Consider the following 26,769-nt stretch of genomic DNA (forward strand, 5'->3'; position numbering starts at 1 on the left):
CTTTCAGGTGTGAAAACACCCTTAGCCTCTCTTTTATCCATTATTTCTAGTCTTTCTCTTTTGTTTCCTCTTGTTGCTCTACAATCGCCCAGCTTTGTTTACTGCTTGATTAATTCACAAGCTGTCAAGGGACAATCTGAGGAACAGGGTGGGGTTGCTTTAGTTTATGCGCCTCATGTTGGGATTACTGTTTGTGAGAGACTCCCATATGTACCCAACAACGATGTACTGCAACCTCTGCTCTCCTCTTAATACCCTCATCCAATTCCGCTTCTATTAATATTACTTAGGGAAACAGGGTTTCTAAGGAATGTAGAATTTGTCCTGTTGTTAGGAGTGTATAGTTAATAATGATCAAAGTGAGATAAATCTGCTTCAGGGCCGACTTTCTGAAGAAGCCCTATATCAAACACTATTTACCTTGTGTAATTATGGCAGGAGGTAGAAGAATAGGTCACCCACCTCAACACTTGCATTTTAGATGTAAATTTCTAATTTCTTATTGTCAATGTTTTCTGCATGGTTCAGCTATTGATTTATGTATAATGTCCCAAGTCTGTAGTTTCTAAAAATGACTGTTTATTAAGCCAGTTCTTGGTTGGGCTGTGCTCATTGGTTAGTCTCTGTGATATAGCTAAAGCATCTTGATATTTTGTATGCCTTTTGATAAGATTTGATATGGCTCTCTATTACGTTTAAAAGGTTTATGTATAGCCACTTATTTCTTAAGTACATTCAATATGTTTTATGCTAGAGTTTAAGAGTGGAAAAGAATGGATTTTTACAGCATAATTTTTTACTAAATGAACCATAATAATATGAAGAATGCTATAGATTGTTTTCATTAATGCTCTAACTGTACACAACACTCTATGCACCAGTAACAATATACCTATAATGTTCAAAAGTTTGGGGTTAAAATTAGTTTATAATCAGACAATCAGTAAAGGCATTTATAATGTTACAAAACATTTTAAAAAAATTCTATTCAAATTTGTCAATCAATTCCAGAAAAAAATGATCATTTTCCACAAAATTATTAAGCAGCAGAACTGTTTTAAACCTTGATAATAATAAGACATTTTTCTTGAGCACTAAATCAGCAAAAAATGATTTCTGAAGGATCACATGATACGTAAGACTGGAGTAATGGATGCTGAAAATTCAGTTTTGCCATCATGGGAATAAATTTGATTTTAAAATATATAAAAATAGAAAACTGTTATTTTAAATTGTAATAATATTTCACAATATTAGGGCTGTTACTAACTGTTAGTTTGTTAGAGTCGGTCAATTATTTTGACGAAAATGAGTAATGTAAAAAAAAAATAAAAAAAAATCTGGTAATAAAAATAAACCTAAGCAAACAATAGCCTTTAAAATGACTTAAAATACATATATAATAACAATGAGGCAATACTAATTGGTTCAAATAAGACAAGTAATCATATAGTTTTATTGAACAACACTGTTAAAATACATAACGTTTTATAACAAATGCCTGCAGAGAGTGCCAATGGCCCTGATGATTGTTGTTGTTACACTTTACAGCTCAAAGTTTAATATTGGCCAAACATTTAACTTATTTGTCCACTTAATCTTTAATATTTGGCCACTTCTTTATGAAAGAAATGCTACAGCCACTCTTATTTCTTAAACAAGAATATGTGGACATCAAAACATGCAAACTCAGAGCCAGGGTTTAAACTTTTAAACTTGCTGTTGGTGTAGGTTTATGAATGATTTACCTTTCAAATCTGATCAAATGACACATATTGTGTTCCCAGTTGAACGTTATAAGCCAACTAAACAGCATATGCAGAGATGGAGTTCGAGATGCGCTCCATGCACGTAAATGATAACCGTTTGTGTGGAGCAGCATTTAGTGTTTGAATGGAGCCACTCTGAGATGCAAAACTTTTTTTTTTAATCAAGTACTCTAATTTAATAAAGGAATCATGACCGCCCTACACAATGTTACTGTTTTACTGTATTTTTGATCAAATAAATGTCAGCCTTGGTGAGCATAAGATACTTCTTTCAAAAACATAAAATTATACTAACCCCAAACCTTTGAACATTAGTGTATGCATCAATATGACCAATATCCATATTAATTTGCATATTTATACATGAAAAATGCCACTCCAGAACGTTTTTTGAACATTTGAGTGATTTGAGTTCAGTCAGTTTACCTTTTGGGCCATTTTTGATACTTGAAAGTTTGGGAATGTTAATATAACGTTTCTGATTTAAAAGTCATGAGACGATGAGTATCACGAATCTACTTTGGTCATTACATGGTCTTTTGGAAACTTAATGATCAAATAAAAAGGCATTAAAATCATTGCAATATTCACTGTTACTTGAATTTTATTTCACCATCAAATTCTACTGACGATATAAAATTAGCCCTACTCACTGGAGGAAGAAATAACTTCCTTGAATGGTATCTTAAGTAGTTCTCAAAGTAATTTACATCTAATTTATCTCTGCTTCCTTGCCCAAATCTACCGGTGTATTAGTTCTCAAAAAGAGCCCCCATGTTGCACATTTACTGGCTTGTGCATCTCTTGCTTGCGTACTTTGTATCATCAGCCCCTATTGTAGAATTAGCCAGTTTATCACTATTTACAGCTGAAAGTGATGGGCTTCAGCTGTACTGTGCAAAGATATGTTTTTCAGAGAGCCAGCCATCCTTTCAATTACTAAATCTACAGCACAGGTCTGCAGCGTCCGTGTCAGCTGATCCTTATGACCCATTGGTCAGCTGTGGTTTGTAACAGATAGCGATCCGATTCAGTCCTGTCAGCATAGCCTTATGATGAGCTCAGGAGGGCTTGTTTTCTTCCTGAACATGGTGCACCATTTGCCACATCAATTCTAGATTTCTTTTCCCAGTGACATGAAACATATGGCAATTAAATACAAATCGCTTGTGCAACCCTGACTTTGATTTGACAAACTTATCTGATTATTGTCAGAAAACTTGAACAGCTGTTTTTATATGGTACAATGTTTGTGATGCATGAGATTTTCAACACACAATTTTATGATTCCACATTACTGCATTTGCATTAGTCATTGCATTTGCTTGTTTGTTTTGTAAGGACAAGTCAGTCAGTCAGTCAAGCCCAAGATGGAGTACTCGGCACTGAACACAAGCAATCGTTGAGGTCATTTCAGTGCGTGTGTGTTGATAGCCTCCGGTGGGATACAAAGGTGGCGATGACCTCTAGGAAATAGAGGCACAGCAGTCATTTTACACCCTGTCAGCAGCTGGCCAGTGGATGGTACATGGAAAAGATAATTAATGTGCTGACCAGACAGACACACGTTGATAAAAAGCCACCCATTGGTCTGGAACCGGCTCTGCAGAGGAAAATCACTCTTGTTCAGAGGAAATCAGCTCCTGCAGCTGTGGATCTTGTTAACCTCTTTGTTAAACCTAAGCAATTAACTTTAAGTCGACATATGGTGGGGATGCACAGATGCCATTAACTTGTATCAGTTGTGCATGGAGAGAACTTTCCTAAATGTTTTGTCCTTTCTCGCTTTGTTTGATTTAATTGCTGTGAATTAATTTGTTTGCTTGTTTAATGGGGAAAATAGACACTTTTACAAAAAAAAAACTTTTCTTTGAGAGTAAAGAAGCATAAGAGATGTGCTCGCTTTTTTGGCCTCTGATGTGTGCGATTGACTGCCGTATGTTTCCCCAGCTTGCACATGAGTCAATCAAATAAAAGGAACACAATCATTTTCATAACAACAAAGAACAAAGTCATGTGATTTCCCTTCTCATTGCTCTCAAAATTGACGTCAAGAGAAAATGTGAACTGGTAGCTGCAGTGAAAGTAACAAAGTCTTGCCCAATGTACTATTGGCATAAAGTTATGTGTTTCATAAACTAAATAAGCCAACTTGTATCATTATCTTTGGTATCTCTTAGGAAATACATTGTAGAAAAGAGTAAATAATGTATTTTGTTTCATGATACCATGTAGGGCTGCACAATATATTGTTTTAGCATCGATATCACGATGCGCATCCGCAGTAGTCCAATATCAGGATGTGCTATATCAAGTATAGGGATCATAGTTGATTTGTGATCCGTACGGGCCAGCTGCCCCCCGGTCCGGAACGCATGTGATTCGTCGATTAATTGCAAAGTTTAACCATCATAGACTGAAAGTTTATCATTTGCATGTATTTTTTCATTTTAAGTCCTGTCAGTTTAAACATCACGGAACTTGCGCGTTGTTTTCTGTGCACGCACAGACCGCACGTAAACACGAATTCAGTTCTCTTTCTCTTTTTTTTTTTGAGCTTGAACTACACGTGCATGCAAAATCATGTCAGAATTACACACTCGACAAGTATCCTCCTAAACAGTCGGTTATGTGTTGTAAACAACTGAGAAAGAAAACTGATGTGTATCATTATATTGGATCCACACATTCGTCTTAAAGTGACAGCAGCCTAATATACCTGCAGCTGTTAATGAGACAACAAAAAAGAAAAAGAAAATCACTTTTGTAGCTTAAAGATTAATTGTATTAATTATACTTAATTTATACAGTGTAGACTATGCAGTGTTGTTATGTCACAACCATGTGCAAATTAACATATTAGGCCCGCTTTTACATTAACGGTTATTCAGTAACTTGGCACTTGGCCCAGCGTAATGAATGACATTGGCTAACCTCAGAGTACTGTCACACTCTCAATCGTAACAGAGATCATTTACATATAAGTCTTAAAGTGCATTAGCAAATTAAACAGCCTGTTTAATTCTAATGGTCAGATAGAGGGTAATAATTGCTCCTGTAAAACTAAATGACGGCTCTTTGGTGCAGGAAACCTAGCTAACTAAGTGGACCTCGGGGTGAAAAATTAGCATCTAAACAGTATCTTACAGGATGGATAAGATGATGCAAAGTGGTGGTGCAGAACAGATATCTGACTTTAGCACGAGACCGTCATCAAACAGTGTGATGGAAATAGGCCGACTTGAAGTTTTGGTGAGGGTTTGTGCCGTGAATGAACTGATAGACCGAGTGACAGAGGGCTGAGCGTGACACTGCACCTGTGACGATAACATTAACTGACAGTGTGGCGTGCCATAGGTCTGTTCTGTAGTGCAAATGAAATGCTGCATCGATGGGCCTGCAGGGTGGGAGCTAGAGAGAGCTGTGCACATTTCTTCCAGTTCTCAGCACCTTTAAAAAATGCATTGCTTCTCATTTGAAAAAGAGACATCTGGGTATTAACAGAGAAATTATTCACAAACTGAAAACCTTTTGTGCATTCCAGTATGTGTTCATTTGTATTTTTCATTCTTTGTTCCGCTTGCAGTTTTGTGTCACTGTTCATTAAGTTGAATGGTTTTAAAAGGATGCTTTGATATTTCATCATTATCTAACAATGAAAATTGGACTGCAGGAGCATTTCAAAATTCCATAAAGCAAGGTCTTTGTGATCTTGTTTTTTTCTTTTTTAAAGCTTTTTAGACACTCAATTTATACTTTAATTGAATAAAACCATTGAAACTATTTTTTTTCTTTTTTTGTTTGTCTGGTTCCAGAGTGTAAATGGTGATCGATTGCATATTTTGATTATCTTCTAATGAGCTAAAAAACAACAAATCATCAACTATTTATTAGGATTGTTGTGCTTTCTTGATAATATTGCATACTTTATTAGATTTAAAGGTATTTAATTTCTTGGGATGCACTGATATTTCCTCTTTTTTTTTTGTCGTTATAGCCATCAAGAAATATTCTGAAAATAAACCAATCAATCATTTTAAATGCTACAAGTAAAATTAGGTACCACAACATAAAGCATGAATTATATTATTTTGAGATTTGCTAAAAAGTGACATTTAACAGTGTTATGAAATTTGTAGAATATTTAAAGAATAACGTTAAGTGAGGGTTAATGATGACATAGGCTAGGTATCTAAATGTAAAAATAGACCAAATGAGCATGTACAATAATTTAGTAAACAATATCGACTATCAATAAATTAAATAAATGTCTAACATTAATATGGTGCATCCCTCAGATTTTTCTTATGGCTTATTCATTATTTAACATCTTCACATTTTGTTCTGATTTAAGGGAAGGGAATAACAACAATCTTGTGGGTAACAAACACTGTCACCTCATCGCCTCTGTTCCTAGAGAGAACAGGTCTAATATTGATATCTTTGGAGAGAGAGAGTACTTTTGAAATGGCAATGCTTTGATGCTTGTGCGAGTGGTTCAGTCAGATGTCCTTTAGAGTGTGTTTCAAACTCAATACAGAAACCCTTCCTGCCCCCAAGGCACCATTCTGATTAGTATTAACACAGATTGCTGGTGGTGTTTCCATTAAGCCTATGAGAGACAGTCAGCTCTGTAATGATTCTGTCTGTTACAGCTTGTCTGAAAGGTCATGGAGAATTTTAACCTAGCACCTCTCTGGGGCTCCTTCACTCTTCGCTTCTCATTTTCATCTCTGTATCTTTCAGTAATTTCCATCTTTCACATTCAGTCATACAGAGCGGGCTAATTTTCCACTATCTCTGTCCTTTTTGACATTTACCCTCCTAATCTTTACTCCTTCTCCCATTTTTCTTCCTCTCAGCATGTCACAGTTTCTCTCCCTGACTGGCTCGCTCTGTCTCTCCTCCTCCTCTGTCGATTAGCCTGTCTACCCCTTATATCAAGCTCCGGGGCTCTGGCTAGGTAATTGGGGTACTGCACTTGTTCAAGGCTAATAGATACCCTAATGATTAGTCCTTCACTGTGTCTGCTCCCTTCCTGTGTTGCGGTGGTCCTCCAATATCAGGTGTACTCAACTGTAAAATGAGCTCAAGACTACCATTAGGTATTTCACATCACATGGCCTTGTTGTTAGCTTTGAAAATGTGTTTCTTCAGAGGAAAACTATTTTAAATGTGTTATAAAACATATTCAGTATATGGATTACTACACCACTTGCTTGTGGTTTAGTTTTCTGTTGAAATTAGTTTTACTTTTTGCGTTGCATCTTTTTATTTGGGTAGTGCAGATCCCACTAATCCATTTAAATTTGAGCAGTTTAGTGTAAATGCAGATTTTTTGCTGTTAATTTGAACAGATGTTTTCATTCCCAATGTTAAGAATCTGCTCTTAAGCAAACATTGAGAGGCTGTTTGAAAAAAACGACACTGTTTATCTGCATTTCCATGTTTATAGATATGGTAAGGAGATACAGAGTCCACAAAATAACATTTGAAGTACTGATGAAATCTGCTGCGTTTGCTCTGGACTCATTACCATCAAATCTTCTGCACTTGGCTGCACTTGGCTTTGCTTTTGAGTGGAAAACACTGTATGTTGTTTGTGCTAAGTCTTCCCTGCCATGCATTGCTATTGTTTTGCAGACTTTTGTTTCTGGTCTCAATTTAGGACGCTCATCTCATGTTTGAATAATTATTAACACCTTGGTGTAAGTTCTGCAATCATTCTTGTGGTTTGAATTTGTCTCGGACCTAATCATTAACTTTCATTAACTCGCATTGATTTGTTGCTCTGTGTTCATGTCCAACGTGAACAATCTACACATTGATCACAAAGTCAATAAAGAATGATGAGATTTTTGGATGCTGGGTGACATCCCCCCTAGAGGCTAATATGATACTGTTTTCGGCAAATGACAAGTTTATGGCTCTGTGAGCAGAGATTATAATTAACTGGAACGGGTTTATGAGGGAATACTCTGCACTGCTTTGCTGCTGCATGCTAAATGGTTTCTTGCCATGCAGTGGAACAGATGCAGTGCTACTCTTAATCTTTCGTGTGCTCCAGGCTGGAGACGTGTGAGCCGCCATCCTCAGGCTATGCGGTGCCCATCACAAAAGAGAAGACATTGTCATTAGGTTTCAGACACCTAAACACTACACCTTAGCACTTTGCAGGCTGAATCAATCAGTTAATCCTCCTTTTTTTTAGGCATAGTATATTTGTCAAACCAACACTATCTCTGTTTATGTTCGTTTACAAATTTTTGGGATAGAAATTTTGTTTAAATTGAGTTGAATTTAAAGTATATGTTTGCATGTTTAACGGTGGCATACGGAAAAAGTATTATTTTCCGAGCTTGGCCAAGAAACCTTTGGATTCCCAAGTGATCCCATTTTGGTCTGTTATTGTAGCAACATGTACATGCCCCTTAACAGGGCGTTGATCAAAACAAAACTGTGATTGGTCACTTCACATCTCTATCAGATGGCCTCTTCTTGAATTAGTGGCCGTTCATTGGCCAGTTGCAGTGGCTATAGAGCCGACACCTTATGTTGTTAGGCAAAGGTCTGGCTATGCAAGATGAAATGTGGGGGTACAAAAGACATTTCAAAATGTTTAAAAAAGAAATAAAAAACACTCATATAAAACTATGGTGACTTATCAAATATTTGGAGACATAAGGTACAAGTTGTGGTTTTCAACAGGTCAGGTGTTATGGCATAAGACTACAAATGCATGTTGTCTTTTATTTGTCTTCTAAACATCATATGAGTGTTTGCATGGAGAGTCTTGGAAAAACTGCTTATTTACTTACAAAATATGTAGTTTGAAAATGTAATTGTCTCCAGAGCTTTGAGAGAGGCGTCTGCTCTGACGCAGGCTGCCATCCAGTTGAATATTTAATGGTACTGATCAGCACAGTGTGCCTGAACACTTAAAGGAGTAGTTCACCCAATAATGAAAATGTTGTCATTTACTCACCTCATTCCATCCCCATGTTATTATTAGGCAGATTATTACGGATTATTATCTTTTCCATACCATTTAAAGATGTATAATGATTTATACTGCCAAGCTCCAAATACGATGTGTGAGGAAATTAGTGAAATGTAAGTTATTTACTGATAAGCTTACCTTTCACCAAAGCTCTTAAAAAAATCTTTAACACTTATTAATTTAGAAGTTTGGGGTCGGAGTTTTTGCTCACCAAGCCTATATTTATTTGATTAAAAAAATACAGTAAAAACTAATATTGTGAAATACTATTACAATTTAAATTAACTTTTTCCCATTTAAATATATTCTAATTTTAATTAATTTCTGTGATGTCAAAGCTGAATTTTCAGCTGTCATTACTCCAGTCTTCAGTGTCACATGATCCTTCAGAAATCATTCCAATATGTCGATTTGGTGCTCAAGAGACTTTTCTTATCAATATTGAAAATAGTTTGCTGTTTAATATTTTTGTGGAAACCAGGATTTCAGTTTTTTCCCCAGGAGTCTTTGATAAATTGAAAGTTCAAAAGACCAGCATTTATTTGAAATAGTCTTTACTGTTACTTTTGATTAATGTGTTGCGTCAGATACAATACAACACATCTTTACAATTTTGTACACAAACTATTGTTGGAACTGAATTTATCATAATTCCTGTTAGAAAGGGAAAACCAAGCTTGCTCTCTAGAGATGCTTGGCTTGGATTGCATTGGAGTTGAAATTCTCCACTGCTCCAGGGGTCTTTGTATCAAGCACAGCAAAAAAAAAAAAAAAAAAAAAAACGGTGGCATTTACTGATTAAACTGAACTGAATGCCTCTCCTTTGACATTCGGTCTTTGACTGGAAAAGGAGACCGAATGAATTGAAATGAAGAGACAAAACAGATCAAATCAGTAATTCAAGGCACAGTTTGAAGCAGCATAAAGGAGTGTTTTAGTTGTGAATAATTGGGTAAATTATTCATCGGTCCCCTCTGTGACATTTAATGCATACATTTTCATTAATATTTGAAACACATCTGCATATATTGTGATAGAATATATTCTTGGTGTATTTATGGACTCAGTTTTACCTTTTTAAGTGTTATATTACAGTCGCGGTGATGAGAATTATTTCTGCAATGGGTAAAATGGATAGAGGGCAGATACAGGTAGTGCCATTTTTTTTTATCACCCTTTTTTTTTTTTTTTTTGAAATCTTGATTAACTACGTTTGGACACAGATTTGTATGTTTAAGAGCAGCTGAAGCTCTGTTTATACCTAAATAAAATGCAATGTCTTTGTTTATTCGTCTTAGGCTGTGAAGACATTGTGGCAGACAGCATCTCGCTAGACTCTGTGGTGGCCATCCTGAAGTGGAGCTCACAGCCCTATGGCTCCAAATGGGTTCATCGGCAGGCCATGCACTTCCTGTGTGAGGAGTTCAGCCAGGTCATGACCTCCGATGTCCTCTACGAGCTAAGCAAGGAGCACCTGCTGGCGGCCATTCAGTCTGATTATCTGCAGGTGATGACCGTACACCAATTCACCCCGAGTTCTTTTCAGATTTCCCAGTGCAAGATTGTCCAGTTCATGATTTCCCAATTTAGGGGAGCTGATTGTGTTTCAAATAATCAATCTTTATAAGTGAAAAAATGTATTTTGTTAACTGAAACATGAAGAATAAGGGGTTGTTCACACAGGACATATTATTGGATCCTCAGACTTGTTCTTGACAAAATATATTCATGTTTGCAAAAAAACCTGGTGCTTTTTTTAATGGGATATGGGTTGTTAAAAAAATGTTCCCTGGGAAAAAGGTTGGTAAATGTTGGTCCGATTGAATTAAATAAAAAAATTTTGCTTAATCTTACAAAGAACTTCGCTACAAGGTCTCTTACATGTGATTTTTGTGCTTTTACGACAAGGTCAAGCTTATTTTCTCTCTGGAAACATACAGGGGGTAATTCAGGGTAACTGCACTGCATCATATTGCACTATTGGGAAAATTGTGTTTATTTCAGTCGACAAATCAATGCAGGGCTTAAGGCCTATCTATTTCAGACAGCAGAGTGTTAGTATCAGTCTGTTTATCGATCTCTGTTGATCAGGGCTCCCTTCTCCTGAAGGTCACCTGCTTTTGTTTTTGGACAAATTAGTTAACTGTATCAGATGACCCCCTTACGTCTCCTCAGTGAGCTTATATAGAGAGCTGTAACCCCATCTGGGATTTGGCCTGGCACACAGAAGTCTGTTAGCGCCTTCACACTCATGTGTGCTAGCTCTTCAACGTTTACAAGACTTTGCTTACTCTACCCCGGGTCAAGCCTGTTGAAATGATCTAATCCCTCTAGTGACTGAGAATTTGTAAACAAACATGAACAGAGACTATAGTGTTGGTTTGATAGATATACTATCCCTCAAAAAAGGGGGATTAACTGATTGATTCATTGCCATGATCATGGAAGATCACCTGTAAATATCAGTGAATTTTAAGGATTTTTTTTTTTTTTTTTACAGGTCTGAAAATTAGATTGAAGTTAATGAAATCTTAAGTCATTGTAATGTCTAATGAATGTACAATGTTTGTAGCTAGAAATTGCTATTGTCTAGAGCTTTAGTAGAGTAAAACTTTAGTGATATTTTCAGTTAGTTAACAAATCGGTCTGAATGTGAATCAATCTAAATCAAAATGATTTTTGAAAAGTTATGTGGGCTTGGTCAAGATATATAAGAGTTGTTGGTACACAGAGATCAAGGGCTAAATGGATAGTTCACCCAAAAATGAAGATTTGCTGGTAATTTCCTCACCCTCAGGTCATTCAAGATGTAGGTGTCATTTTTTTCTTCAGTAGATTTTAACTGAAACTGTGGTCCTTGGTGATTCATATAATGCAAGTCAATGGATACCGTCACTTTAAAAGTAAAAAAACCATAAACAGGCAAAACAAAATGAATACCTGTGTCTCCTGGTCATATATTGAGGTCTTATAAAGCAAATCGATTGGTCTGTGCAAGAAACTGAACACTATTTACAACATTATTACCTGTAATACACAGCCTCGGCTGAACTCTGAACCACAAGCTTCCTGTCGCATAATGACATTTGCACGGGAGCAAACTCAGACGTGAGCTGAAGCTGTTTGTTTACAACAGAGAGGGAAGATGCGTGTGTTGTATTGTTCATCAAAGTGGTACTTATTTGTTTATCCTGGAAACCGCAACCTATATAAAAAAATAAGATTTCATTCGCTTGCATGATCTCAATCGGGAAGATTGACTTTTCACAGATTCCCAGTGTCTGAGCTGCTGCGCATACGTCATTATGCGACAGGAAGCTCACGCTCCAGACTGTTTGCTGAGGCTGTGGATTATAGGTAATAATGTTGTAAATAATGTTGAGTTTCTTGCACAAGACCAATCGTTTCACTTCATAAGACCTCAATATTTTGCCAGGAGCCACAGGTATTCATTTTGTTTCGTATATGGTTTTTGGATTCTCAAAGTTACTGTAGGCATTGAGTTGCATAATATGAATCACCAAGGACCACGGTTTCAGTTAAAAATCGTATTTACTGTTCTACTGAAGAAGAAATTACACCCATATCTTGGATGGCCTGAGGGTGAGGAAATTAACAGCAAATTTTCATTTTTGGGTGAATCTTTCTTTTAAGTGAGTCCACCCTGGGTCATGTCCTAATCTCGTTCCCCCTTTCTCTCCCTTGCCCCCAAATTTCCTGTCTGCATTCTCTTGTAGCTTAAAAAAGGCAAAAACCCCCAAAAATAAAATTAGGAAAAAGTGTAAGGAAAGGTAAAATTTAGTTTGTAAAAAATGTAATTTAGTTTGAGGGATAACCGATGTCCATTAAACCTGGATCGGCTTCTGTCGATGAATGAAATGAGATTTTGGCTGTGCAATATTCCCAGTAAGAGATAAGATAGCAAAATCATTTTGCTCAGGTTTCACTGGCACCTGCAGGACTTGCTGCTATGAAATTCATTGGTTTTATATATCCTGTTTTTAGAGATTGTTCTGTTGTATTAAATGTGCCATCTTTAAAGGGCATATTGCAGGTTATGTTAGTATATTGTCAGTACCCAGTGAGTCAATATATAGGAAAATAATGTAGGAACTAGATTCTCTTTAAATGTATGCTGAGAAAACGCTATTAAGGCTATGTTTTTTTGTGAGAATTTTACCTCTGCATCTGACAAACGCCATTTTGTAAAACAGATGTACACTAAGTGATCTTTGACAAATCCGTGACCATCATGTTTCCTCCGGCGGCCGAACCACATGCTGACGACGGACCGGGCGGACCCGATGAAGGTGCTGTGACAGTGTGCACCGAAGGAACCGCACCAGTCCGGAGTCTCACTTGGTTCTTGCTTCGGCATCCCACGTTGAACTCCATCATATCGCCGGGAATACTCATCCGGTCTAAAGTGAATGCTACACACTACCACGTTTTTCGAAGCAGATGCAGAAGTGAAGTCCCGTCTCTTCACCTGCACAAAACGCACCCAGGCACGGAAGATAGCACCGTCCTTTTTCCTGTGGACTCGATGTCCTGACAGGCTATAATTCACAATAATTTACCATGATGATGGAAAATTTAAATACAATAACTACCAAAACTCACTGAATCAGGACCGCTCCTACTGAATACCAACCTACTCTGCACTGAGCAAACGCAGAGCCCAGCAAACAACTCCCTCTCATGACCTAATATGCTTTTTTAATATGCGTAAAAACACTTTTTCAAAGCGGTCAAGGAAACTGTCATGTTTTCTACTAAATTTGTGCCCTTATGTCTTGCAAAACCATTTTAAATCCTGCATTCATTTTTTCATACAAGGTTATATATTAATTTTGAAAAAAATAAAACCTGCAATATGCCCTTTAAGCTTGCATACACCAGTTTCCTTCAGCCTTGCAGCGCTGGCTAAATTAAGTAACAAACTTATACTGTTCTTCTCCCCTCTTCACAGGCCAGTGAACAGGACATCCTCAAGTATGTTGTGAAGTGGGGCGAACACCAGCTCATCAAGAGGATGGCCGATAGAGGTATCACACACAGACATTTGTCACTAGATACACATTAAAGGAATAGTCTGTCATCTTTTTACTCACCTTCATTTCAAACCTTATATGTTGTTTTGGTTTTTTGTACAAAAGTATTTATATACTGTCGTTCAAAATTTTGGGGTCAGTAAGAATTTTTAAAATGCCTTTTGAAAGTCTCTTCTGCTCATCAAGTGCAATATTATTTTCTATTTTAATATACTTTAAAATGTAATTTATTCCTGTGATGGCAAAGCTGAATTTTCAGCATCATTACTCCAGTCTTCACTGTCAGATGATCCTTCAGAAATCATTCTAATATGCTGAATTGGTCCTCAAGAAACATTCTAATTATCAGTGTTTGAAACTTAAAATTAATATGTTTGTAGAAACCATGATACATTTAGTCAGATCCTTTGAATAGAAAGTTCAAAAGAACATCATTTATTTGGGGAAAAAAAAATGACTGACATTTATAATATTACAGAACATTTCTAATCTTTTGTAAAATTGTAAATGTCTTTACTGTCACTTTTGATCAATTGCACATTTGATCTTCCTGAATAGAAACATTCATTTCTTAAATTTAAAAAAAAAAAAAAACACCTTCCTATCCCCAAACTTTTGAATGCTACTGTATATTTCATTACAATAATTATTACATTGCTCATTCCATGTGTTCATAGTGACCATGTCTGTTATACTGAAAAGACAAAAATATCATGAATGTGGTCAGTATGACTTGAAGTGTTGCGTACAAGTTATTGATTACTTTTATGGTGATATCCGGAGCTTGACAGCCTGTTATCCCACAGTTGTTGTATGAAAAAAAAAAGAAGCTTGGACATTCTGCTAAACTACTTATGGGTTCCTTGGATAAAAGCAAATCCATACAGGTTTGCAGTGAAAGTAATGTTCATGCAAAAAATGTAATCCTGACTATTCCTTTAATCCCATATCTACTCCATACACACACGCACACTTTTCTCTGGTCCAAACTTTTTTCTGTGCTGCTGAGTTTGTCCCCGTTTTCACCTCTTGCCATAGATGGTGGTCTAAACTATGCCAGTCTAATGATTTATTCCCCAATCCTCCTAATGTCTAGTAATGACTCTGACTGGCTCAGCACTGAGAAATCAGGCCAAGTGCTCTGCAGTACAGAAGCGTAGCATATGGCTGGCAGCTCCAGACCTGGGTCTGCATTTGCTCTGTGTACCCAACAGAATCAAATATACCAGACTAACACTGTCTTAAATGTTTATAGCTGGTGCCAAACCATCAACACGATCTTTGATTGCTTTTCCCTCAGAACACATTCTAAAGGGAAACAGCAATGCAACAATACACCTTCATTTTGTCATTAACAGTCTTTATACATGATCCTAATTTGGTGTAGATAGTAATTCAGGGTCCATTGCAGTGCAGCATCCCTTGAACAGAGGAGCTTTAATTCCTCGCTCAAGGGCACAGCAGCAGCCAGTGGAGCTGCATAGTGATACCGCTAATCCTCTGGAAGTGCACACCCTCCCACCCATCATTGTCTAATCTATATTGTGGGCTAGAAAAGTTGGACCACCTTTTCCTCCAACTTAAATATTTGTGTGTGACTCTGTATGTTTCTGTGTGTTCCCCAGAGCCTAACCTGTTAAGTGGTACTGCACATAGTGTGAATAAACGTGGTGTGAAAAGAAGGGATCTGGACCTGGAAGAGCTTAAAGAGATTCTCTCTCCGCTGCTGCCTTTCGTCCGAACTGAGCACATATTACCCACCAACAGTGAGGTCCTCTCTGACACTGTAAGTGTGTTTGTGTCATTGGTTTGTACAGCTTAAACAGGCACATTAAGGGGCTGTCACACTAGATTTAAACACAAAATTCCATCCATCCATCCATCCATCCAATATAAATACTGTTGTAATTGTTATAATGAAATTAGTCTGTAGTGATAGATGCCCCTTTTTTACATTTTGAGCCCCTGTCCCTGAGAAACTGAACTTTCTATTCATCAAATAATCCTGATAAAAATTATTAAGCAGCACAACTGTTTTCAACATTGATAAGGAATGTTTCTTGAGCATCAAATCATCATATCAGAATGATTTCCGAAGGATCATGTGACACTGAAGACTGGAGTAATGACTGCTGAAAATTCAGCTTTGCTGTCACAGGAATAAACATTTTACACATATTAAAATAAAAATGGTTATTTTAAATTGTAACAATATAACTATATACAACTTGTATAACAATATAACTGTTTTACTGTATGTTTGATAAAATAAACACAGCCTTGGTATAAGAGACTTCTTTCAAAACCTTAAAACAAATTACACACCCCAAAGTTTTGAATGATAGTTTGTCCTTTTAAAACGTGTGTTATATAAATCAGGATGATGGGGAAACCACCCATCATCTTCCATAAGAAATTTGTCATAACACTACAAGCCAAATGAGAAACCTGTTACTATTGTTTTTATGTACAGCACACTCTGAATAAAAATGATAAAAATGTCAATATTGATGGATGTATGAATGAGTATATATTCTGATTCTCAGTACTATTCTGTAATAAAGAAAACCTATACACCATTGCTCTTCTTGACTGCTCTCGTCACGTATCGGTAAAGACATTTCCTCTGCCTTTAACAGATGAAGAGGGGTCTGATCAGCACCCCTCCCTCTGACATGCTGCCCACAGCAGAGGGAGGCAAAGCCAACGCCTGGCTCCGGCAGAAGAGTGCTGGCATTTATGTCCGCCCACGGCTCTTCTCTCCTTATGTGGAGGAGGCCAAGGTAGGATATACTTTCTCACCTCGCATACAGCAGAATATTTAACCGCTACATTAAAATGAACAGATGAAGACATGGGAAAAGTTATTGAAAAAAGAGGAAAGAAATATACAATTGAACTATTCACTAATTCTTTAATTATATATATTAAAGTGTTATAGACTGTACTTAAAATCAAATCATTTTGAAAAGGCACTTGGTTTATAAAATAACCTTAGTTAGTTACCCATTTCATTATATGACTGGCATCAAACTTTGTGTGTGTGTGTTCCTCCAGGCGGTTCTGGAGGAGATGATGGTTGAGCAGACCGATCTGGTTAGGCTGCGCATGGTTCGTATGTCCAATGTACCCGACACACTCTACATGGTGAACAATGCCGTCCCTCAGTGCTGTCACATGATCAACCACCAGCAAATGGCTGGCAGCCAGACAGCTCCGCCGTCTGTGGTTGCTAATGAGATACCAGGTGGGTTAAGCGCTCATTCATGCCTTGTAATGATGCATTGTTTTAGCCAATCTACAATTTCAGTCCCATCATTATGTCTACTATATATCTGTAATACTCGTTTATACTTGATCAAATTAATCACTCACAAACACCACAATCAAGTCATTTTAGAGAGATATTTCACAGAGGCCAACTATATTGTCCTAATCTAGATGTAGTTGTGACTCCCATAAATCAAACCATGAGACATTGATTTCTCAAGTTAATTTTGCAGTTTGTTTTCAAGAAGCAATTCAGTGTTTATATATATATATGTATAATGTGAGTGGGAACATTGGCCTTGTATGTTGGCAAGCTTTGTGTTGCTGTGGGTGTTATATAAAACAAAATTCAACACCAATTTAAAAAAAAAAACTTTTTGTTGTCAATATACCCATCTTTTATAAATCTCTATTTATGACCTGGTATGCAATATTATTAATTGATGCACTTATTCATCTGTATTTACAGATTTATTCTAGCTTAAGTCATGTGTTTTCCTTTTCTCACCCGGTCTTTCAGTGCCCAGGTTGGCAGTAGTGAAGGAAATGATCCGTAGGCTGCAGGAGCTGCGTCACACAGACCAGGTGCAGCGAGCGTATGCTCTGAACTGTGGTGAGGGCGCCACAGTCAGTTACGAGCTGCAGATCCGTGTGCTCCGAGAGTTTGGCCTACCTGACGGGGCTGCAGAACTCCTACAGGTAACCCAGCACATCCTGTTTGAGTGGAGGCACTGACAAGTTGCTATGGCTACTGTGAATCTCACTCTGACTTTCATGTCAGTTAGTTTTATCCCAGCCTCTGATGAATACAATTTTGTTATCTAGGGATTGTGGGCACTCATACTGATTTTGTAAAAAAAAAAAAAAAAGGATTTTAAATAACTGTTTTCTGTTTTGATATATTTTAAAATGTAATTTATTGCTTTGATGGCAAAGCTGAATTTTCAGTAACCATTACTCCAGTCTTCAGTGTCACATGATCCTTCAGAAATCATTCTAAATTAATTCAAATTGCATCCTTCCTTAATAGAAGTATTCATTTCTTAAAGAAGACTGCATTCACGTACTTGCGTAGAGTATTTTTCGGGCCTTCGTGTGTTCTGCATCACTCCATGTTGCTTTGACAAGCATGTTTCTCCAGTTACTGTGCTCTTGGTTTAGAAGTGCTCTGAACCCTTGAACTAATGTGATGTCTTGTTATTCTCACCATTAAGTGACCAGTGAACCTATGTTGGAACTCTTGGAAGGAGTCAAAACTTCTTCAGCATACCAGACAGCCTATTAACTCTCGTTTTTGAAGCACGTCTAGCACCAACATGCCCTTACATTGATATGTGCTGTGTTTTAGAATCCGCACAAATTCTTTCCTGAGGAGCGTTTTGGAGACGAGAGTCCCGTCCTGGCCTTGCGCCAGTCAGGTCGCTGCCGGGTCAACAGTACACCAGCTGTGGAGAGTATGTTCACTGACCTGGAGGCTCTGGTGGGCTTCCACCCCCCTCTGCCCCCACCTCCTCCACCCTACCATCCTCCGACCACCCCGGGCCATGGTCAGCAGCAGTTTAAAGCAGGCTGGAGACCACGGGTCCCCAGCCAACCTCCCTCCAGATCTTTCTCCTACCCCTGCAATCATGCACTCCTTCATAGGCAGACCTCTACAAAAATGGGCAGCCCAGTCTACCCACCAGGAGTCAAGCCCCTGCCTCCAGACTGCACTAACGCACAGGGGGGAAGGAATCTTCATCCTGACAAGCAAATGGTGATTAATACCAATATATTATTCTTTGTTATTACTATTTTATACATTTTATTTTTTTGCAATTTTTTTTATATATTTTTATTTACATTTTTATATTTTAAATTACATTTAACAGTGTTATTAAATCATTAGTGTTTTTAAATAATCTAAAAGTAAAAAATGGGAAATTAGCATCTAAACATACAACATTGACACAGGGTAAATTAAATCAAATGTATTATTATTATTATTATTATTATTATTATTATTAAATAATAGGGGTGTAATATATTGTCACAATATATCACAATACAAAAATGCAACAATATTTATCGTAGATGGTGACAATATGTATTGTGTATAAAATGAAAATTACTGTGCATGAAAAAATTCTATTTTACAGAGTTTTAGTGTCAGTACTACATTAAACTACTATATATAATGTTGAATATAATGTATACTAATGCAATGGGGGAATATTTGTGTCCTGATAATGTCAAATGTCTTATGTTACCAGTCAAAAGTGGCCTACATTATTTTAAATATATCTAGTCAGTGAAAGAGTGCAAGCATATTCGTCTAAAAAAATAATTCTGTTTTCAGCTTCAGAAGCATGAATATTTTTATTCTGGTGTCACTATTGTCCCTGTGCATTGGGTTACCAGCACCAAGTCCAAGCCTATTCATTTTACACCCACATTGTAACACCAAATGTAGCATTTTAATCAACAGTTTTTGTTAACCTTTTACCATATGTCTTGGAGTATCACAATAATATTGTATCGTGATATGTATCGAATCGCGACATCATGAGGGTATTGTTACACCCCTATTAAATAATAATAACAATAATAATAATAAATATAGCTGCAAGCAGCCATTACCGGGGCCAAGCACAATCAGATGACAAGACATGCCAACATTGCTGAAAGTGTCAGACCAACTGCGACAATGAGCAATTAAAGACATTTAAAAAGGATTATAGGCAAAATGCCTGAAAAATCAGAGAAACAGTAAATAAAAATATGATTTAATGGATTATCACTTTTGACCAATAGGTGGCGCAGTTACAAAACTGATGTGATGTGGTCAGATTGAAGTGACAATGACACACACAAAGTTTGGTGTCAATATGTCAAGGAATTGCAGAGATAAAGCCTGAATAGTGCTATTAGCATCATGCCTTAACTTTGCTGCTGCGCTATACGAAAACGGTTTTGTCAATCGACACGAAATCCATAACTTTTAGTCGGCACGGTCTGGAGATGATCCGATTCGATTTTGGTGAAAATCGGACAAACGGTCTAGGAGGAGTTCGAAAAAGTAGGTTTTGAATGAAAATCAAGATGGCGGACAGGAAGTTAGGCCAAATAAGGTAAACTTGGTATCTATGTTCTCAGCTTGACCCAAGGAATCTACTAAGATGAGTTGCATTACAATAGGCCAATTTATTCAAAAGTTATTAGCAATTTTGGAAATTTTGTTATAACTTTTGACCACTAGGTGGCGCTGTTTCTAAATATGTTGGGTACCTTCAGGGGATGGTGCAGATGGCACATTCTGAGTTTTGTAATATTACACCAATGCATTTGTTTAGTATAGCATTTTATTTCACAAAACTGTATTGAAGTCAATGGGAATTTCATGTTTTGTTCTATTATAGCGCCACCAAGAGGCTCAGTCCAACCATTTTTTTTATGTGTCCTCAGAGTGAGCCCATACATATGTGTGTCGATTTTGGTGAAAATATCTCAATTATCTTCGGAGTTATAGACATTTATATGAAAAAACACGTAAAAAATGACTGACACATGACTTTAATTGGAATTTACTACCTCTAGACATCAATATTTTCGCATTTGGGCTTTGACGTTTAGTTAACAAGCTATGATTCCAAACTTCTGACGGTGGTTTCGTCTCGATCGGACAAACGGTTTCGAAGATATCGCCTAATGTTTTTTAAGTGCTAAATCACAACGCTACACAAACCGTAAGGCGAAACCTAGCATGTTTGGTATTGTTGGACTCGGCAAGGATTCAGGAGTCTAAAGAGATGAGTCTCCTGAAAATAAGTCAACCACACCCAAAGTTATAAGCATTTGAAAAAAAAAATTCACCACTAGGTGGCGCTGTTTCGAAACTTCTCAGGCTCCTTCAGGGCATCGTGCTGATGACCCACACCAAGTTTCGTAACAATTCGTTAATGCGTTCATAAAATACAGCATTTTAGCACATAATTCAAAATGGCCGACAGTCAAAATAGCCGATATGGTAAAATTGGATATCAGTCGACTCGGCATGTCGCCCTGAATCTAACGAGACCAATTTTATGATTTTTGGACAAACTGTTCAGAAGTTATAAGCAAAAATAGCCATTTTTCATATCTCCGGACCAGTAGGTGGCGCTGCGCCGAAACGCAGCATGTAGCCTCAGGTCATGCTTGTGAGTACATGTACCAAGTTTGGTCTGAATACGATAAACCGTTGCGGAGATACAGCCTTACGACTGTTTTTGCTAGCGCTACGTAAAATGTATTCATGCGTTTATCGAAAACGGTTTGACGAATCAACAAGATTTTAATAACTTTTTGTCACCACTGCCTGAAGATGATCCGATTCAATTTTCGTGCAAATCGGACAAACCGTCTAGGACGAGTTCGAAAAAGTACCTTTTTAGGAAAATTCAAAATGGCGGCCATGTTTTTATGACGGAAAATGACGATATAGGGTGCAATCGAATCGGCATGAGCTCAGGAATCAGAGGAAAAAAGGATTTCGCTGATTGGCCTTACGGTTCAAAAGTTATTAGCAAAGTAAAAGTGAAACTTTGGACAGGTGGTGGCGCTAGAGGGAATGACTTAGACACACCAAAATTGGTGTACTTAATGTTGGGACTGTCCTCTATCAGAATGTCAAACCAAAACAACTTTCCCGCAATCGGTTCTATGGGCTGCCATAGACTCCAAGAGCGGAAGAAGAAGAAGAATAATAATAATAAGAACGCGAACGGATACAATAGGTGCCTCCGCACCTTCGGTGCTTGGCCCCTAATAATAATGGATGCTAGCCAATATGATACTGCTATATCATGCTTCCCTAGAGATAACAGTTGTATTTTAACTTATTCTTGCAGAACATGGAGCCTGTCATCAACGAGTTCATGCCAGACATTGCCATGGGTGTTTCGGCAATGAGCCTAAAGGAACGACGACTTCCGGAGGTCTCTATGGAGGTGGAGAGTCACGAAGCCCACCCTCACATTTCTACTGCTCCTCCCATGTCCCACAGCTACTCCAGCCGTCACCCGCACTCCTCCCGCAAGCGGCATGCAGCCGAACCCAAGCCCGAGGGCCCGCAGCCTGACTTCCCAGATCTCTACGAGTTCCCGGGCCGCCACGTGCCTCCCTACTGTGGACCAGACCTCTACATCCACAGCCGTCAGGCAGGCGGAGGGGCGCCGCCTCCGTCCTACTCAGAGGCTTCAGAATCCCTCCGCCTGGATGTGCTGGAACAGCCTCCACAGAGACTAGACTTGGCAATTGTCTCGCAAGGGGGCATTGTGCAAGCCGTGCAGAGGTCACGGCCCGTAAATGAGTCGGACCTCACTTGTGGGCTCGGCCCCTCCACAGAACAGTATGAGGAATGGCCCACAGGCCGCCGGCCTGCTCCAGAGGGAATTGGGCTGGGCTTAGGGCCGAATGTAGGGACTGGGGACGAGGGAGGGTTGGGGGCCCGAGACCGCAGGTCACCCAACAAACCCGACTACCCCTACAGGAAGTCTGCTCTCTGACCCCTGATTAAAAAAGAGACTGAGGACTAATTTAAATGCTACTTGTAAGCAAACAGGTGAGGCACCAGCAGTCCTGCACTTTGTATTCTTTCGAGGGACAACAGTATCTTGAAGTGATGAACGCCCATAAGCTACGTGAGTGGCTGCTTTTCTGATGAGAGATGCTAAAGGGAGATGTCACTTAAACCGCTCCAGATAGGTTTGAAACCTAGTATAGAGTGAGGAGAGCTTGGTTTGGTTGTGTGCACCCTGAAAAGAGGTCAAAATTGGCTTAGTCTGATTCATTATGGGTCTCATATTTTCCTCACATGCTGCATATTAATGTACAGATATCACAGTATATTTTATTTACTTTCATTTCCTTGAACATACTAGGATGACTGGAGAAAATATATATTTATCTAGATGCACAGATTTTGTTCCTTAGGAGTAAATTTAAAAAATATGAAGGCAATAAGTTGCAAACTCATTACTTTGTCTAGTCCTTGAAAAACGGCTCCTCCTCCTTTTGAGGACAGAGTGGCAGTAATAGCTTGTGTAATCCGCTGCATTTGCCGGCTTTTACATTAGCCTGTGCAATTTAAGAGCCGAGATGGAACATAAAAGGGAAAACAAATGAAATCCCCTGTCCCCTATGAGGCAACTTATCAGGCATAACAATGGCACAGATGCACCATTTAATGTGAATGGAGCTTTGTTTTACCGTGTTTCACAACTCAGATCTGCAGATTCATTCTAGTGTATTTAACTTTAAAAGCTATCTGTCCTCTCAAACAAAAATTTGGCACCTTCTTTTGCATTCAGATTCTCTTTCCAAGGCTGCAGTTACTGGCATTCCTGAGAGATGGCAAAAGCGGGTTGATCATTATCAGCCTCGTCCTCCAGAAATGTACAGGAATCTCAATCAAACCAACCTCACGCCACATCCTCAGTCCTCTAGTTTGGTGGGACAGCAGACGTTCATTAGCTTTTCTGCGCTAGTTCTGTCAGCAGACGACCAATAATTATGATGTCATGAACAGGCTTTGCAAAAAAAAAAAAGAGAAATCTTAGAAAGTGTCATGTACACAAAGATTTAGAGCATTTACTTTTGATTTGTTACACAACACTTTAAGAAACAATATCTCACACATTGCTGCACACCCTATCTATAAAAGTGACTTATTTTAAGCTTTTTTTAAACATCTGAAATACCTGTATTCTGTATTCTATAATAACTGTGCAATAGGCAGCCTTTATTTTAAATACTTATTTTGCTCTCTTCTCCCTACAATACAAATATTTCTCGATTATCATACTGACACAAATATGCAGGCTAGTTCACCCAAAAATGTAATTTGTCACCATTCATGTTGTTCCAAACCTTTATGACTTTGGACCCTATTGACTTTCACTGTATGGACGAAAAACAAACAAACAAAAAGCCTTGAGACTTTCTTCAAAATATATTTTGTGTTCTGCAGAAAGCCAGAAACTCGTACAGGTTTGGAACAACATGAGGGTGAGTAAATAATGACAGAATTAGCATTTTTGGGTGAACTATCCCTTCAAGATAATTAACAATAGTCTTTCCCCACAAGTATTGGTACTGTATTTTCACATACTCTCAAATATTATTATATAAGCATCTCTGGTTGTATTAGACCAGGTGGGACCTCTGTTGAATATCCAAACAATCCTCAGTCATATCCATCCCACGTTCCTAACTTTGAGTGCTTTCATTGGAGCACAAGAACTGTTTTGTTGGTTGAAAGCACAAACGTACTGAGAAATACTGAGACTGTCAGATTAAAGTGCTCAAACGTTTTATACTCTAGTAAAAGGCTTGAGGTTTGGTTGGATGGTCGAGGTTTTTTTTTTTTTTTTGACTCTTAAGAACTCACAGTTAGACCAAAGATGGGTTGGGGAGGATGTTTGTGTTGCTTGTTGAATCTCGAAAGCATTTTATTTACCAGGTTTCTGTCTCTCCTTGTCAGCTGAATTGAAACTGTCGGCTTGAGATTCACACACAGACTCTTTGATGACTGTGACCATAGAAGGAACATTTATCATCGATTGATTTTGTTGATCCCTCCCCAGGTATTTTGGCCTATAAAGATAGCCTTAAGAGTTGATGTAGGGTTGGTTAGTACTGCTGTATCTGTAGTTATGGCCTTAAGACCTCACCTTGGGTAACGCAGTTCTCCATCTTAAATCACGTAAGGTATTCTGTGCCAGAGAGACTTTCTACCTCTGACCAGCTTCTCTCAACATGTACTTCAATCAATTTGATTTTCCTTCTTTATATTCTTATCAACTTATTTAGACTTCTAGAGCCTCACCTTGAACATTTATCACTGAGGGACCAGAACCAACAGTCAGAAATCTAATTTCCTCCACTTTCTAGCATATTTCTAAGGTTCCTCTCCTCCTTTCTTTACACTCGCTTTTTTATTAGATTCAGCATAACAGCTCATTTTTGTTTAGAAAGTGAGGACTGTGCCATCTTACATGATAATGAACTCAATCAGGTGTTATGGCGGTAAGCTTGTGTTATTGTTCATCTACTCTTAGTTATTCAGAAATGTTAGCCGGCTGGTGCAGTTGCATTGCAACAAATGGGTCCTTCTGGACTCCTACTGCAGTGCACCTCTGAGTCAAGCCTGAAAGAGTCATGAACCCTGAGTGGGAGCGCTCCAGTTTGCCATCCCGCAAAGCCTCAGAGGGTCAGATCCAAAAATAGATCCAGCATAGACCCTGGCTGGGGTACAAGTGATCTCCTTAGAGAATTGAAGTCGACTGAGATTGGTTGGAGGCTGCTCGTCTCCTCTTAATGTCAAGGACGTAGTTCTACAGTTCTCTTTACGCCAGGCTTCTTCAGTCACTGATGCACATGGTTAAACCTTTCCTTGGGAATATGAGCAAACTTGATAATACACTAGTTTCAGCTTTCAGTAAGCAATTGATGATCCTCTCAAAATGCAATGCGTCGCAGCCTACTTAATCCTACCTTCCCTGACCTCATTCTGCAGCAAAAAGAGGAGGAGTTGAACCAATTTATTAACACTTTTATTCAGAATAAATAAATGTTTCACAGAGCAGGTGTCTTCATTTTACCTTGCAGATCCTCCAGGCTTCATGTCATCGTGACAATAACGATTCGATGTACCTGGAATGCGAATTGTTTTACCAGCAGTTTGCATGTTCTCCTCTTGATGTGCCGCAAGCTCTTGTCAAAAGTGCAGTCATTTAAATCCTCAGTGTTTCTGGTTTGTAACTCAGTATTTTTGAACTGTGTACCAATGCCATTTTGAATTGGGTCATCCGAGGTCTGATGAGCAAAGACTTCTCGGTATGGCATTTCTCGTTTTTTTTTTTTTTATGTAACAGTTGCATTTTTAGTTTGCTATTTTTTTAGGTGACTGTTACCTGTAACTCTAAGCATTGAGTAATTGGCACTTGGAGGCAGCCTAGAGGAGATCTGAGGTTTGTCATGTCATTCTAGTGAATCGCATTCGCTGCGTAACCGTGACCCAAAATCGACAGATGGATATTTAGGCCTACTGCTGCTACTCAGAGGTTTTCCTGCCAGCGGAGAACATTATTTCTTGACGTCAGTGCCGTTCCCAGCGATCTAGTCCCGTATAGACCCAGCCATGCCTTAATCTTAAGGGGGAGCTTAGGAAAACTCCTTAGATCACCTTCGCCTCTGCTATACTCAGGCCATTTTGAAGATGCTGAGAAGTCATTTATTTCATGTTCTAAAACACCAATCAGATCATTTTGAGGGTGGGTTCTGATTGCTGCAAAAGTCAATGCACACAGTTGAAGGTATTATTTCACGTTTGAGATGCACACTGACCTCATAATTAATACATTTCTATCACAAATGCTATTTATTGTCATTTGGGTTCAGTCTGGTTTGTGGGCTGCTTGCCTGAGAGACTGTTAAGAGAATGGATTGGAAATGCATTTGAGCTCCCAGATGAGAAGCTTGAATCATTGTTTAGTCTGTGTTGTAGAACTCAAACTAGCCATTGTTTGACGTCAAATTGTCATTGTCTGAAATGACTGGGTTCGTTGGCCATCTTAAACCAAGGAATAAAAGCTAAAACAGATGAAGGTACCCATTGCACTAAATTTTGATGTGTAACACTTGTTGTGGAATAGTG

At 38.2% G+C, this 26,769-nt stretch overlaps 1 protein-coding gene across 1 annotated transcript in view; it reads left to right on the top strand.

Moving 5' to 3' along the window:
- btbd7 (BTB (POZ) domain containing 7) overlaps positions 1-23,665 on the top strand; it is a 58,007-nt gene extending 34,342 nt beyond the window's left edge. The window contains exons 4-11 of the mRNA XM_079887323.1: positions 10,068-10,276; positions 13,742-13,817; positions 15,449-15,609; positions 16,463-16,606; positions 16,881-17,070; positions 17,614-17,792; positions 18,442-18,849; positions 21,962-23,665. Of these exons, the coding sequence (XP_079743449.1) occupies positions 10,068-10,276; positions 13,742-13,817; positions 15,449-15,609; positions 16,463-16,606; positions 16,881-17,070; positions 17,614-17,792; positions 18,442-18,849; positions 21,962-22,618 (2,024 nt within the window). The 3' untranslated portion in view covers positions 22,619-23,665. The remainder of the gene's footprint in view (positions 1-10,067; positions 10,277-13,741; positions 13,818-15,448; positions 15,610-16,462; positions 16,607-16,880; positions 17,071-17,613; positions 17,793-18,441; positions 18,850-21,961) is intronic.
- The last annotated feature ends 3,104 nt before the right edge of the window (positions 23,666-26,769 follow it).

The sequence above is a fragment of the Squalius cephalus genome (assembly GCF_949319135.1).
Source record: "Squalius cephalus genome assembly, chromosome: 12".
In the NCBI taxonomy this organism is placed as follows: Eukaryota; Metazoa; Chordata; class Actinopteri; order Cypriniformes; family Leuciscidae; genus Squalius; species Squalius cephalus.